Genomic DNA, 15449 nt, shown 5'->3' with positions numbered 1-15449 from the left:
CTCAAGAATATTGTCCTAAATTTCAAATGTAACCGAGAAATAGTTTAAGAGATACAGCCTTGAGAACTTGTGCTCTTTAAACGCGTTTTTCTCCAAACTGTGTTTTTGAAGTCGGTTACCGAGATTTCCTGAGAACTATTCAATCGATATTCATTAAATTTTACACAGGTCTTTGAGATACAATTCTTAAAGACATGAATGAAGGTTTTTTTGTTTTTTCGATTACATCTACTTGAAAAAAATGTCCTTCGCCCAAGTTCTAAGTCAAGGTTTTAACTAAAACGTATTTTTTTCAATTTAGATGATCCTGTAAAGCGTTATCCAATGCCGGGCGCATCTTTTTCCCGAGAGGTCACCGGAATTGGCGTCGCCATGTCTGAGTTTAAAATATTTGTTTTCAAAAATTTCAGAATTTCCTTGTTAATCGTGTATGTTTGTAACTATAAAAAATTCTAATAAAATATTTAATTTTTTATATGAGAAAAAAAATTGAAAAAATGCTGCTTTTTAACCCTTAAGAACCGTTAAAAATTTTATTTACATAATCCCAGTTTTGTCTATGTACAAGTGCATCTTTTGTCAGAAATAAATATTCCAAAAATATAAGGTCCAAATTGCGGAGATAACCATTTATTCTCTGTTTGAACAATACTCCCACTCTCTAACAAATCAATAATAAATTGCAAGGTCAATGCTTTAAGAAAGCTAAAGATAAAATGCACTCAAAGTAGAGGTTTTGAAAAAAAAAATTAAAAACTTAAAAAAATTAAATTTTTATATGATCTTATTATCGCTGAATTATTTTCAATGATAGCTAACAGTAACAGAATGAATTAAATTTATTATTCACCCTTTTTTTTGGTGAACTTGAAGTATTAAAGCTATCATTACTAAAAATAGGGCGCACAAAGGCATCACTGGTCAAGTGCAACGCTGTAAAAGAGCCAATAAAAACAAACACACACATACACACATAAACAGATAAGTAGTTAAATACACAGAAACACATGTACATATGTCTGCAGTGAAAAGACAAAACAAGAAGCAAGTGGCGCAAGCATTTCAAGGGACTTCAAAGGCGCACAAAAGCGCAGTGGTAATAAATGCAGTTTTTGTGGTGCCCAGCGGCTGTTCATGTCGAAATTATTGACAGTTAAATGAACCGCAAGTAAGTTATATGCATTTATGCAGATGTTTGTGTGTACATTTTCATATTTTTAAAATTTTTATTTTTTTAACATTTAAATTTTTTTTATTATAATTAACATTTCGACTATCAACGGCCAGCCATGTCGCGCTACAGGTGTAGCGACCTTGATCGTTTATGGACCAGCTGACATTGCACGTGTAATAAAGCACAGCAATGAGTGTCAATACCCAGTCAGTTGGCCAGACAGATGGCCAGTCAGCGTAGCGCCTATGGCAGAGCAGCAGACAGCAGCGCGTTGAAGAGCAATGCTGTTGATAGCATTTGTTTTTGTTGCAATTTAAAGTGTTTTTTTTTTCAATTACAATTATAAAAATAAAATAAAAATTATAATTGTAAATAAAAATTGAAGAAATTAACGATGGTAAGTGGTGCTTACAAATCAATTAAAAAGAACCTTCACTGCAAGGCAGATAATTATTAAAATTAAAAGCTATTTTTAGGTGTCCGTCAAGTGTTAGATGTAAAGTTCGTCATAGGCCCTTAGGCTTTACATATTTTAGAAATAATTTGCTTATAATGTTGTTGTTGTGCTTAAGTATATTTGAGATTTTTCGTGGCAATGAAGAGCTTCGAAGCAATGATAAGTTAGAAAAGAAGTCTCAATTCGGCAAGCTTTACTTTTTTTTTAATTTTACTTTTTTATTTTTTTCCATATTATTGTTTTTCATATTCGTTTTTTGTTGGACTTTTTACTTGGCTGGCAAATGTGTTTTAATTATAATTTCTTTTTTTTTGTTTTTGTAATTTAAAATAAAATTTTGAATTAAAATATTTTTAAAATTTCAATTTAAATTATTCGCCTTTTGAAAGTTAGAATTTTGAAGCAAATTTATTCATAAATATTAAAATTCAATGAATGACATTCAATCATGGCCATCAATACACCCAGTTTTCGGTTACTTATACGACATGGCGTGCGCATGCGTAAAGGCGCGTCAGTTGCTGATTAACTACAATATATAACCCCACACATACACAGGTAAATAATTAAATATATATGTATATTCATGCTCATGCATCATTATTTTTAACTTAATTGCAGATTTATTATAGCCACAAGTCGTGCTGTCGGTGCCAGCCTTCACATCCACAAAGCGGGGATCACCCAAAGGTACTAAACTCATTGTCAGCTGTAGCCGTGGAAATAGCGAATGAAAAAGAAACAAAAACACAGAACACAGACGCGCTCTTGGAAACCATCTTCACAGCTGACAACTCGCCAAACGAAATGAAACAGGTTGTTTTTTTGCACGTAAGGTGCGGTTTTTATTTTTATACACGCATTACTGCACAGGTCTTCTTTCGATTTCTTTCTGAGTTGGCAATGAGCTCAGAATTAATTTTGCAACCAGGTTTTTTTTTTAATATTACTCAAGTAAATTTATAGCAATTATGTCATAACGTTATTAGTCATATTCTGTTTTGCTCTATACTTTTTGTTGTTGTTATTTAGCAAATAAGAAAAATTATAAATTAATAAAGATGAGCAAATAATTATTGTACTTTTGTATGTGTTATCAATTATATAAATAAAAGAGAAACACATATTGTTAATTATCGGATATTATCTAATTTACGATTCTAGAAGAAAAGCAAACATTATAACTGAGTGTGCCCATGTAGGTTGTGCTATTACTCTTATTTCTTATAGATAATAAATATTTAATCTTAAAGCAAAAAGGGAAAAGCTAAGTTCGGTTGTAACTGAACATTTTATACTCTAGCAATTCCCATAGATCAAACCAGGAGTCAAACCTTCAGCTGTGAGAAAAATTTTATTTAAAAATTGTTGTGAAAGAATTTAAGGTAGTAGTCTGGTAAATTGAATTCAAAAAATCGTAACCTTTTTTTGCGTAATTTGAAAGTATAATGTCTTGAGAATATACTGTGAAAATTTCAGACAGAAATTCGGAATATTTCGGGAGTTATAACGAGTTCTCTAGAGCGCCGCGGAGTCCTCTCTCTCGGAGTTGTTGAACTTTAATCGCGATTTTCTCAAAACACTGTTTTTTCTGGTCGGTTCGGGTAAACTGAACCGATTGCTTTCAGATTTTAACAGGCTATTCTACACACTGCTCGTCGGTACTAACGAGAATTTTTTTCACCCCTAACTATTTAATTTATAACCCTTCCTTGGCTAAAATAAAAGGACGTTTTTTCTCAAAGTCCGCCATTTTGTTATTTAACCTTGAAATTTAACTTCAGTAGTTTCGACCAGAATGACATATCTATAGATAAGAATAATCAAGAATATTTGATTTCAGATAACATCAAGAGCCAAAATCACCTGGGCCACCCACGTGCATTTTTTTTGAGGTACCAACATCGAGTGACAATAATAATAGTCATAAAGTATTAACTTTTTTCAAAAAATTTTTTTTTTGTTCAATATGTAAATAAAGAACACTCTAAATATTCATGACCATTCATTTTTATTTTCCTATAAAAAATCACCCTCGAAAGAAGTCATAAAAGTAGGCACAAGTTACCAGACTACTGTCAGTACTTTAGTTTCTAAATCGGACGTTTTGTGGGCGTGACAATAGTTTGATTAACACGTTTGGAAGTTTCATTCTGATTTCTCAATTTTTACTCAAATTACAGCTGGCACAGACAGACAAACATTCGAATTCAACTAGTCATCTTGATCTTATATATATACATATATACATATATATATAACCTTATATCAAGTTTTAGGTGATATGTACAACTATTACGTATACAAAATTATTATACACTGTAGCAACATGTTGCAAGGAATAAAAACTATTAAATTAATGGCATGTATATTTACTTACAAAGAAACCATTAGCACTGCAATTGAAAAGAGTTATTAATACATATAAATACGTCTCTTAATTACAAACTGATGTGAAATCTAATCAGATAAACAAAATAAATATTAAATTAAGCTATGAATATATAATATTTTGTAGATAACTTCTATAATGTGGCGAATTATTCGTAATCAGCAATAAGCGCTATCATAAAGTACTCAAAAGGCAGTCATCAAATAATGCCATATGGGTGGGATATTAAAACAATTTCAAATGGTTTTTGAACATTAGTTTGTATTGTTGGACAAATTATATGTATATATATATACAGGGTCTACCAATGGAAATGTCATAATTATGAAAGCTAAATTGACCTTCTCCAGTGGATAGTGTAAGACTTATTTGCGCGAACCACGGTCGTCATATTATTCCTTCTGAGCGTTTTATTCAACGTTTAATTGAAAAATTCGGAAATTTTTACAATCTCACGATGGTGTACCACTTGCCCGTCAAAGAAGAGAATATCGCTGCCGTTCAGCCCAGTGGTGAAACCAATCCGAATCAGACATTTCAACGTCATTCTGATCAGTTGGGTCTATTTCCGATGACAACGTCGCGAATTTTCCGGTTGGATTTGGCTCTGCATGCATATAAGATTGTGTTTGCACAAGAACTAGGGCCGATAAACCATTTCAATCACCGTAGCTTTGCAGATTGGGCGCTGAAAACTTTAAAAGCCAACGACGATTATTTCAAAAGATCATTTTCTCAGATTTACATTTCAGGCCTAATGGCTGCGTCAACAAGCTAATTTGTCGTTTTCGGGGTGAGTCAAATAGTAGTTAAAGAAACACATTTGCATCCCCAATAATTGATATTTTGGTGCGGATTATAATATGGGGCATCACCGTACCTCATTTCTTTAGAATTGAGACAGGCAATGTTCTGCTCTTACCATCTATAGCGAGCGTTATAACATGATGTTGAACGATTTTTTTTCCAGAATTTGATTGAATTGACGCCGACGCTCTCTATTTCCAACAAGAAGGTGCGGAAGGTCCTTATGTTTCATGCATAAACTTGGACATATTGCGTGCAATATTTGGAGACTCGTTACTTTCGAGGAATGGCAAATCAAATGATCGTCAAGATTATTTGATTAAATGTCTTTGGATTATTTTCTCAGGGGGTATGCTAAATCAAAGGTTTACTCATTACATAATTCAGATTCAATTGTTTATATGGAATTCGAAATTGTCACAAAATATTTTAAATCTATTCTTCAATAATATTGAAGACGCAATATATCCAGTTCATAATACGAATTAAAGGGAGAGCTAGAGGCAAAGTATAACGGTCTTTCGCAACTCTGTGAGAATTTTTCAATTGCTTTATTGAAATAATACGCTAATATTTTAAATAATTTTGTATTTTGCAATTTGTTGCGAGATCTTGAAGACAGTTGCCAGCACGCTAATCACACCACTGCTCAGATTACATAATATATTTTAAAATTACGAACATAAGCATACATAAATAAACATGCACATTTAATCGATGTAATCACCGGTGAATGTTGATGGCATTGTCTGCGGGTTCATGAACTGCTACAGCGATTTGCGCCCCCCAACATGGCGACATTGACGATGGCGAAATGAAAAGTTAAACCAACTAAAATTAAATAAATCGCAACCTTTTTTATCGCCCAACCATCGACAGTTAATGTTTCGCTGCAGCTGCTGCTGTTGTTTTTGTTGTTGTCGCTCATCCACCTTCCAAATTTGCTGTGTGGAAATTTTGCGCATGCGCATGCAAACCAGTTGAACCGGCCAACGGCCACCGGCAATCAGACCAGAGCAGACTGTGTTGACTGCTGCAATCGGTGCTCATATTGGTGACCATGCAGAGCAAAAGTGGCAGCGCTGATGAGTTTGTTGCGCTACAGTGGGCTGCCGCCATTCACCAATTAGCCACCTGAACGCTTTATGACGGCAGCTACGCAACGCTCGCCGTCGATTGCGTACGCTTTGCTATTAATTCAGGTTGTTTTGCACTTCAGTCATGTGACATCCCACACTGGCGGGCGAAGGTGGTGCTGCGTTGGCACCCATGCGTCGCGCCGTAAAGGTGCATGAACCGTTATTGCGGCTGTCTTAATTGATAATGTGACTAGTCATAATCGCACGTCGATAGCTCGCAGCAATTAAGAGTGCAACATTTTGCACTATGCCAACAACTGAGTACTTTTTTGTGCGCATGCGTACAAGCGATGCATTCAATACTGTGCGTTTGCGTGTGTGTGTTGGATTTCTATTAATGCTTTTACTATCTAAATATTTGTAAATGATATAAGCAATCACTGACAAATGCAATGACGAGGTTGCCATGTGGGAAAAGTTATTTTATTGCTTTAGAAATTAACGGTGAATATTAAAATAAAAATTAACGGATTTTATTATGAAATTTATTAAAGTCATTAAAATTTGTACATATATACGTTACGTATATACGTGATATAAATTAACTGTAAAACCCGCTTGGCAGCCAAGCGCCTCGCTTGCAGCAATATTGCTCCAAGTCCTCTTGTGTCTATTTTCGCCTGTTGGCGTTTAAATATCGCTATCTAAATTGTTGTTGTTACATGCGAAAGTGTCCTTATCTGTCTAACTACAAAATTTATGTCTGCAATTAATATTATTGGTTTAAAAACTTTTACTTCGGTATGAAAAAATTTTAATATATTTGTTTTTACTTTTCACAGCTAGTTTTTTACCACAAAATTTTATTTTTTGATACCCTGAATAAGGTATATTAAGTTTGCCAATATAAAGTATACATATATCTTAATTATTACAGTGACGAAGTGTATGTATATCAATTTGTCCGTCTTTATATGTATACCCGAAATAGTCCCTACCGTTCTGGAAATTTCGGTGTGAAAGATGAACCTCGCTCTGGCCGACTTATCGTTGAAAAAGGCGATGAAATGATGAAAAAGATTGACCAGGACCGTCATGACATTGCTAAGGAACTTAACTTTCATCATTAAACGGTTTTGAACCATTTGAAAAAGGCTGTCTACAAAAAGAAGCCCATTGTTTGGGTACCACAGGAATTGTTTGTGAAACATTTTAATGGACCGATTCTATGAAAAAAGATCATTTTTTGGTGAAGCTCAACAAATGGTCGCAAAGCCAGGTTTGACGTCTCGAAGTATGCTGAGTGTTTGGTGGAATTGGAAAGGAATCATCCACTACGAGCTGCTCCAGCCTAGTCGAACAACTGATGAGATTGAAACAAACAGTCGAAAAAAAACGAACCAGAACTAATCATCTTCTATCAGGACACGCTAGACCACTCACATCTAAAGATCGTATACTATAAGAAAAGCAGCTGTGAAGGGTATTATAGTTTTTGTGAAGTTTTTTGTTATTATTATTTTAATTTTATTACGCTTACGCTTATTTGTTTACCCCACTAAATACAATTTTCTACATGAATTAGTGGCGAAAATTAGCTGGCGACAATTTTGTGCAAAAGTGTTGAATACGCAAGTTGTTGCAACCAGTTTCAGTTTTTGTTTTTGCCTGCTTTTTTATTCGGTTTCAGTGCCTCCAACATGGTAATACGATCTCAAAAGTTTTATATAATCTTTTTTCATGACTGCATTTTAATGACTTTGACAATAATACACATGTGAAATTTCTGTTATTTCGACTCTCAGCACAGACGGCAAAATTAAATTTATATTTTGATGAAAAATTGCTAATGAATTTCCGTTGCTGGGCGCTTTAGTGCAGCTTTATAATGGCTTTGGCTGCACACGCGAATTTAATTATAACTGTGCTATTTCGTTTTATGGGCAATCGATGATTGGAAATCGGAAATGATATGCAAATTTGTGGTTTAGAAAGGAAAGCAAAGTTTGGCAGACATTGAAAATAAGTTTGATGTTAAAAACAGAGCAGTTAGACATTTCCTGTCTTTATAAGTGCAATTATATCATTAAGTAAATTTTTCTTAATTTTGTAGAAAATTTAGCGCGAGCTCTGTAAAAACCTTTGAAATTGCTAAGAATTGAAAGAAATTCATAGTAAGTTGAAAGCCATGGGGAATAAAAGTTAAATAATGAAAATGAACGGAAAAAATAATGTTCGGGCCGATCAGAGGTCGGGAAGAGGAGGAGTGGCTGAATTTTTAAGCTTTAAAGCGGTTTATCTCTGCGCCTTTAGGACATAAGCAAGCAAGTTTCTACCAAGTTTCGTGAAAGAAAACAATTTTATTCAAGTAAAAACCAGAAAACTATGTTATTTTAAGTTTTCTACATTAATTTTGAGTTTATGTGAAAAAGGTATTAATAGAAAATATGTATATTTTTTCATTACCTACAACATTGCCATATAACTTTTTTCTATAGAACTCGTAGTTTTGCCTTGAATCGAGATAAACCGTTTTTAAGTCTTAGAAATTCAACCTCATTCCTCTCCTACTTCTTCTCGACCTAAGATCGCCCGTAAACTTTTTTCTTCTTTTTTGTTATTTCATATTTGGTTCACATTAGAATTCAACTTACTATGACTTTTTTATTATTATTTTTAATTATCTGCCCTGATGTAGTAAGATTTTCAATAATTTCGAAATCAACCAAAAAAAGTATTAAAATTATTACAAAAATAAGATGTGATAATTTATCGTGCAATATTTATAAATTTTTTTTTGTGATGAAAATACAAATAAGAACATCTGAATTTATCTGTTTACAAAAATATTTTTTTTTGTCAAAAAAATGTTTGCGGCTTAACTACAAAAAGCCGCACTAGAATCCATTCTCAATTCGAAGATATTATTACCATAAATGTTATTTCACAAAAAAAAAAATTACGAAATATATTAACTAAGTAATTTGATTATTTCAAAAAACTTATATTTTTACCCCAAAACAAATAGTGAGCATTTCCATAATTCGCAATTTCCTTATCGCTGTTCAATAAATTATATTTTCAAGGTTGAGGTGATAAGCTCAATGCTTCATTTGAACTATCTGCGAGTTTACAAAAATAAAATGTAAAGTTTCTGAATGCGTAATCTGCAAAATGCGCTGAATGAACATTTTTGTTATCAAAGGTCAACACATGTGCATGAAAATAATTTCAAAATTGTTTAATGTGCAGAAAACGCTTGGCTGATTTCAAGTTCAGATAACGTTATTGTCGCAAAAAAATAACTTGATATTTTATAAAGACTACACCCTAGCGACGAGAAATACTTCTCAAATTTCTGTTGAACATCGATACGAAGTTCAAAATTATCACAACTAAGATAAATTTAGAATACAGTGTTTTCTGTTCGTAGAGTTTGAGAACAACTGTCTAAGTAAATTTTGTTGAGAAATTTAAAATGTATTTTTGACTTTCTAATATAAAAATCGAAATGAGTGTTTATAAGAGATTTTTAGATCCTATTGAAACTGCTTTTGTTTATAGCCAAATATAAATATTACTCATCACATTCCAAAAATATAGTTAATGCAATAGCTATTTATGCTGAATGAGTAAAAACACTTCTGACGAATGAAAATTATCGGCATTAACTCGCTGCTGCTAATCGAATGTTGCCCTCAACTGGGTAAATGAACGCATGTGAAATACTTGCGATCAGATATGTTTCTTACGGAACGCGCAGTCTTCTTTTCTATCACAAAAATATATATATATATTTTTATAGATATAAATTTGCAAAAAAAAAAAAAAAATGCAAAAAAGTTAAAGACCACATCAAGCTGCTTAAAAGTGTAGAGAGAAATATTGGTAGAAGAAAAAATAAATATTAGGAATTTTTTGAGCAAATATAGTAAAATGTATGAGGATTGCACCGCGCCTTTAGGTCTACTTTACCCACATAACCCCAACATATTGATAAAATCCAATATACTGCTAGGTGCTAGTGAGGCAAAGTGATCACTATTTGGAAACATGGATCCAAGGGCCTTTATTCTGCGTCTGCAGACTCGCAAATAAAATAAAAATCTGCAAATTAATCAATTTTAATTTAATTTCATCCGAGTTGATCACACTTCTGCCACTCGCTTACAAAAGAGCACTCATTTTAAGTATTTTTTAGTAAATTTTGTTTTAACATTTATTTGCTTTCTGAAGCCTTCAACTGTGAAGGCGGTTAATAATACCCTGAACAGAGTATATTAAGTTTACCAAGAAGTGGGTGCTATAATTCAGAATGATGTTTAAATGATCAGCGTGACGAGTTAAATCCGATTCATTCACGTTCCTCTGCCTATTGACTATATAAGTATAGATGAACTTGTCGATTAGGCTTTGAGAAATCGTTCTGAAATTTTACACACACATTTTTTTCCCAAAAATTTGCTTATTTGTCGGAATCGGTGATATCGGAGGATATAGCTGCCATACAAACTGAACGATCAAAATCAAGTTAAAGATTTTTGTACAACCTTTTATACTATAAAAAAAATGCACTTGTGAAGGGTATTATACCTTTGGTGCAAGCAAAATTAAGGGATTTTCTTGTTGTTTTCTTTTTTAAACCCCAAATGTGTGTAAGCAGTTATTCTATTTTACACTGAAGGCGATTAAAGCAGCACACTGCCTCGACGGCTGCGTCCAGCGCATACTTAGTAAATTAGTTCATAACAATTATTACTATTATTATTATTGGCAGTTTCGCTGATAGACATATTTATTTATTGGAATAGTCATATTTACAGTGTATATTAAAATATTATCGCTGCGATAACGATATGCGAGCTGATAACGCATTTAGTCCGCCACATATTGATAATATTATTGTCATAAACACATACACACATGAAAACAGTCATTACAGTAACAAATGAGCACAACATTTATGGCCGATGGTGAGTAATTTCTGTGGAAACTTCGATAAATTAAAAAATGCTTATTTTTCACAGGTAAAATATTTTATTTCGTTTATTTAATATTATTCACATATATAAAATCTTCAGCACTTTCGCCCAGCTCACTGGTTTTACAATTATTTTATTTATGATATTTCTAATGCACATACAACATTGTCACAAGCAGTTTTATTTAAAACTCATTTCAATTCAATACACCATTTTTGGTGCGTTTTTGTGTCTTTAGCATGGTCCGGAGCGCAGCATATTCAGACTGCGTCCGCGGCGTTCCGCATCACGGCGCACGCAATCGTAATTGCAGCGGTTCGAATAGGTCACCATATTGGAGCCGCACACTGGATCGTAGTTGCGTGGGCAGGGGCAGAATGGCCCATCGTTCTCTCCGGCTGGTGCAGCGGCGGTCACCGTGGCAAGTAGCAATACGGCCAGCAGCAAAGATGTGATGAATCGTAGGAATTGCATTTCGTTTTAATTTTTAATTAAATTCGTCTATGTAAATTATTATGTAATGTTGTTGTTGGCTTGCTCTAAACAACCAGCGATCGCTTATATATTGTAACTTCGCGTACGTAGTTTCGAAAATCAACTGAATTCACTTGCTTAGCGCTGATAAGTTTATACGCTTAAATACTCGTATGAAAATACGTTTGCGATTCTTATCGATCGTAGAACCAACACAAGGGTGTTAAGTGTTGACTACCAAGTGGTAATTAGTAAACAATAAACATAGCGAAGTGAAAGGGGGATTTTTATGCGGGCTCGAATGGGGATTCTTGAAATTTAATAGTTGAGCGTTTCAATACAATAAGTTTTTTATATTGTGTGTTTGAGCAAGTATGTTGCTGTGGGCTTGGCACTGTAATGCGCGTTTAGTTTTAGAGTCTGTGATTTTTGTAATTCCAAGATTCCCTTAATTTTCATTCAATGACTTTTGAATATTTAATGATATTCACAAGCATATCCGCCATAAAAATGCTTTTGTGATTAGTTACTATACTTTCAACAGATTATATTAAGTTTGCTACGAAGTTTGTAACATTCTGAAGGAAACGTCGGAGAAACTATAAAGTATATCTACGTCTGTCTGTTGGACATATGTGAACTAGACCTTAATTTTTTGAGATATCGTTCTGAAATTTTGTACAAGTACTAGCTGCTCTTTTAAGGGAACAGTCGATATCAGACCATATTGTATATAGCTCTCATACACATTGAAGGATCAAGTCCTCTTATGGAAAGTTTTTTTAGGAGAATATATCTTCACGAATTTTAGAATAGCCTACAGTTCTCAAACAAATGGTTCAAATCGCAAAAGTTGCCTTACAAACTGACCGATCAAAATCGAGATAAAGATCTGTAAGAAATACACCTTTGAAGGATCGCAGTACCAAGGGGCATATGTGGGTGAAAATTTTTGAAAAAGTGGTCGTGGCCCAGCCTTCTAACTAGTTTAATGTACATATCTCTGAAACTACTTAAGATACAAGATTATGAGAACTCTTCCCGATAGTGTAAAAATGGATGAAATCGGATGATAACCCCATGAAAGGACTTTAATGGAGTCGGGATAACTTTTAGGGGAAACACATATCTCGAGACCAGTTCGACAGATTTCAACCAAATTCGTTATAGGATATTCTACTGACATTCCTATATTACAGTTTGAAAATTACTGAAATCGAAGTACAATCACGCCTACTTCCCATATAACAAAATTCCATTCACTTCCATTCACTTTCCTGTGTACAAATCAAGAAGTAATTAATATAACGAGATAAATCTTTGCTAGAAAACTGTCATTTAAATATGTTACCCTATAAAACCAAAATTGCTCATTTTTACCGAAAACAACGGTCAAGGTGAGAGATATATTGGGTACTCGTGATAGTGCTCTTAGACCCGGAAACCAAACGTCAAAGCTCACAATGGTTGTCTCCGCGCGCACCCCGCACCAAAAAAGCGTTTCAGAAATGTTACGAAGCACTGGAATCGCTGTTTAGCTGCCCAAAGGGACTACTTTGAAGGAGATGGCAGAGTTGTAGAATAATTTTCGAATATACGGTTTTTATGGAATCAGTCTTATTACTTAATTGTCACACCTCGTATAATGTTGGAAAGGTAAGATTTTAAGCTTCATTAACCAAAAAAAATTTAAGTTCGCGGAAGTTGAAAAAAGGATGCCACGCTGGTCGACCAAAATAGTACATATTTGTTTATTTATTTATTAGTATAAACATAAACTCTGTTTTTATTCAAAATCTATGCAACATTGTACTCATATTAAATTCAATCTCTACATGCTGTAAGATGCTTTATAATTAGGTTACTGCGATTTTCTCCTTCCAAAAGAGCGCAATTAAATTGACAAGGATTTCCATAGGTGATACCATCACTGCCGCAGACTGGGTTCCATTCTCTTGTGCACACACAAACTGTTCTCTCTGAGACTGCTTCGTTCGCCGTTGTATCGGATGTCAGCGTGGCAAGCAGCGATGTGAGCAGCAGAAAAAGTCTGATCAGTTGTATAATATGCACCTGGTTTTTCATTGTATAATGTTGGCGATGGCAACCAGAGATTGTGTTGTAACAACTTTAACTGAATAGTTCCACTCCGTGTTGATTAATGATATGTTTTGCAAAATAAATATAAAATTGCAATTTTTTTTTGCTATTTGGTTGCACTTATCAGTTTCGCTTACTTTCAATTGTACGGTTAAATAATATTTAATATTTTTTCAAGCATATTTAATGCAAAATCATGCATTCCCGTAAATTGGCAAAAAAATACAATTTGGAAGATTCAATAAAAACTTCAACACAATTTAAAAAGGCCTTTTATTCACAAATATATTATTTCTTTATATTTATTTAATATAAATTTAAATTTTGTTCTTACTTTTACAAGGAATCTTGGGAAAATGTTATTAAATTATATTCAAAAACACATTTAATATCGTCACGATTTATATATAATCTTTTTTTGTTTTTTTTTTCTTTTATTATTTCAACCCCAAATATTAGTTTAAGCTTAATCATATCTTTGAAGTTGTTTGATATACAGGCTTTGGCCATGGCTGAACATATGAAGCATTGCGCAATTGAATTCGCAATAATTTATATAGGTGAAAGAATCAGTGCCGCAGATTGGTTCATAAAATCGTGGACAATCACAAAAGGGTGATAGTCTCGGCGTCATTATTCCACGTTCGGCTTTCTGCGCTTTGGCTGTTATCGCTGTAAGAAGAATCAATAGGCTCAGCAACAAAGTTGCTTCGAGTTGTGCAAAGTTCATTTTACATTTATATTTATTCACCGCTTCTTTTGTAAAAGGTACATATAAACTAAAACAATATTAATTATTAACACAAACAACAGTATCTTCTCTAAAACACCGACTGAAAGCTGTGCCAGCCGCTGCTAGTGTTAGATCGTTGAATATCGAATTTAAAATGCATTACTTTCTTTCTTTTTTTACGATTTTTGCGATTCTCAGTTCCGCTTTATTTCAATTGAATGGTGAATTTAACAATATTAGACAAGCATATTTTAAATTCCCATAAAGTCGTAAGACATGTTGTTGGGATGGTTTTTATTTCTCAGACAATAAAAAAAATGTTTTGCGAAACACTACAATCTTACGACGTACTGGGACTATGATGAAGCCTGCTTCCACGGTTTTTCATCAACGAAAGAACAGCTTTTCCTCAAAAGTATCTGCTAGCAAATGCTGTAAAGATTTCTTAAAGATGGTACAAACCGTTTGCTCAGCTGAAGTCAATGCGAAAGTAGAGAAAAACTAACATACATATTTCTCGAAAATCTGGAAGACACTGAAAACATTTTCACGAATAAAAAATTTTCCGTTTGGACAACTATCCATGTCGAATTTCGTGAAGATATCTTATCCAATCAAAAGGTTTTCCTTACAAGAACTTGTTTTTTATTCTTTAGTTTGTAAGGGACTATACACTATAGTGGTTCAATACCAGCAGTTCGGAGAAATAGGCATCAAAATGATGTGAACAAAATTTCAGATCGATATCTCAAAAATTGCGTCTACACGGATAGACTGATGAAAATGCGGCCATAGCTAATCGACTCAGTACGTCACGAAAAAAAAAAAGTCCCGGTGGCCAAATCTGGGCTGTAGGGCGTTTGAGAAAGCGTTGGAATGTCGGCCTTGATTAGGTAGCTGTTCACAAGAAAGAGATTTACCTAGTTTCACAGAATTTAATCGCGTATTTCTGCTCCAACGAACGCTGCCGATGTTTGTCCTGATTCTCTAGGCCCTCGATGACAATAGACCAGCCGCTAGTTCATTAGCCAGGAACGCCCTCTACCGAATCCAGTCGATCCGCGGAAACTCCGAAGACCGTCGCGGTGGAAGAAAATCAGTCCTATTACTTTCCGGACAAGCCCTGTATATATACTTTGAAGGGCTCCGACATTTTCTTTTGGGTATTACAAACTTCGTGCCACACTTAATATACCCTGTTCAGAGCTTAATTGGGGCTTTGAAATTGTCAAGTTATCTTTGCATGCTGGG

The 15449-nt window shown here is 33.9% G+C and overlaps 2 protein-coding genes and 1 long non-coding RNA gene across 7 annotated transcripts in view; 1 reads left to right on the top strand and 2 right to left on the bottom strand.

Annotated features, from left to right (window-relative positions):
- Positions 1–15449, bottom strand: part of LOC105222794 (uncharacterized protein DDB_G0284459) — a 482380-nt gene that overhangs the window by 53729 nt on the left and 413202 nt on the right. The window lies entirely within an intron of this gene.
- LOC125778044 (uncharacterized) lies at positions 1021–2712 on the top strand. Its single transcript, XR_007422472.1, has 2 exons — positions 1021–1168; positions 2253–2712. It is a non-coding gene; the product is annotated as an uncharacterized LOC125778044 (long non-coding RNA).
- Positions 10924–11513, bottom strand: LOC105222795 (serine protease inhibitor Kazal-type 2-like). Its single transcript, XM_011200269.3, has one exon. It carries the CDS (start codon positions 11363–11365, stop codon positions 11126–11128), a length of 240 nt encoding a protein of 79 aa, XP_011198571.2. The 5' UTR covers positions 11366–11513; the 3' UTR covers positions 10924–11125.

Source organism: Bactrocera dorsalis, chromosome 4, assembly GCF_023373825.1.
Source record: "Bactrocera dorsalis isolate Fly_Bdor chromosome 4, ASM2337382v1, whole genome shotgun sequence".
In the NCBI taxonomy this organism is placed as follows: domain Eukaryota; kingdom Metazoa; phylum Arthropoda; class Insecta; order Diptera; family Tephritidae; genus Bactrocera; species Bactrocera dorsalis.
This window is presented reverse-complemented; position numbering and strand designations above follow the sequence as displayed.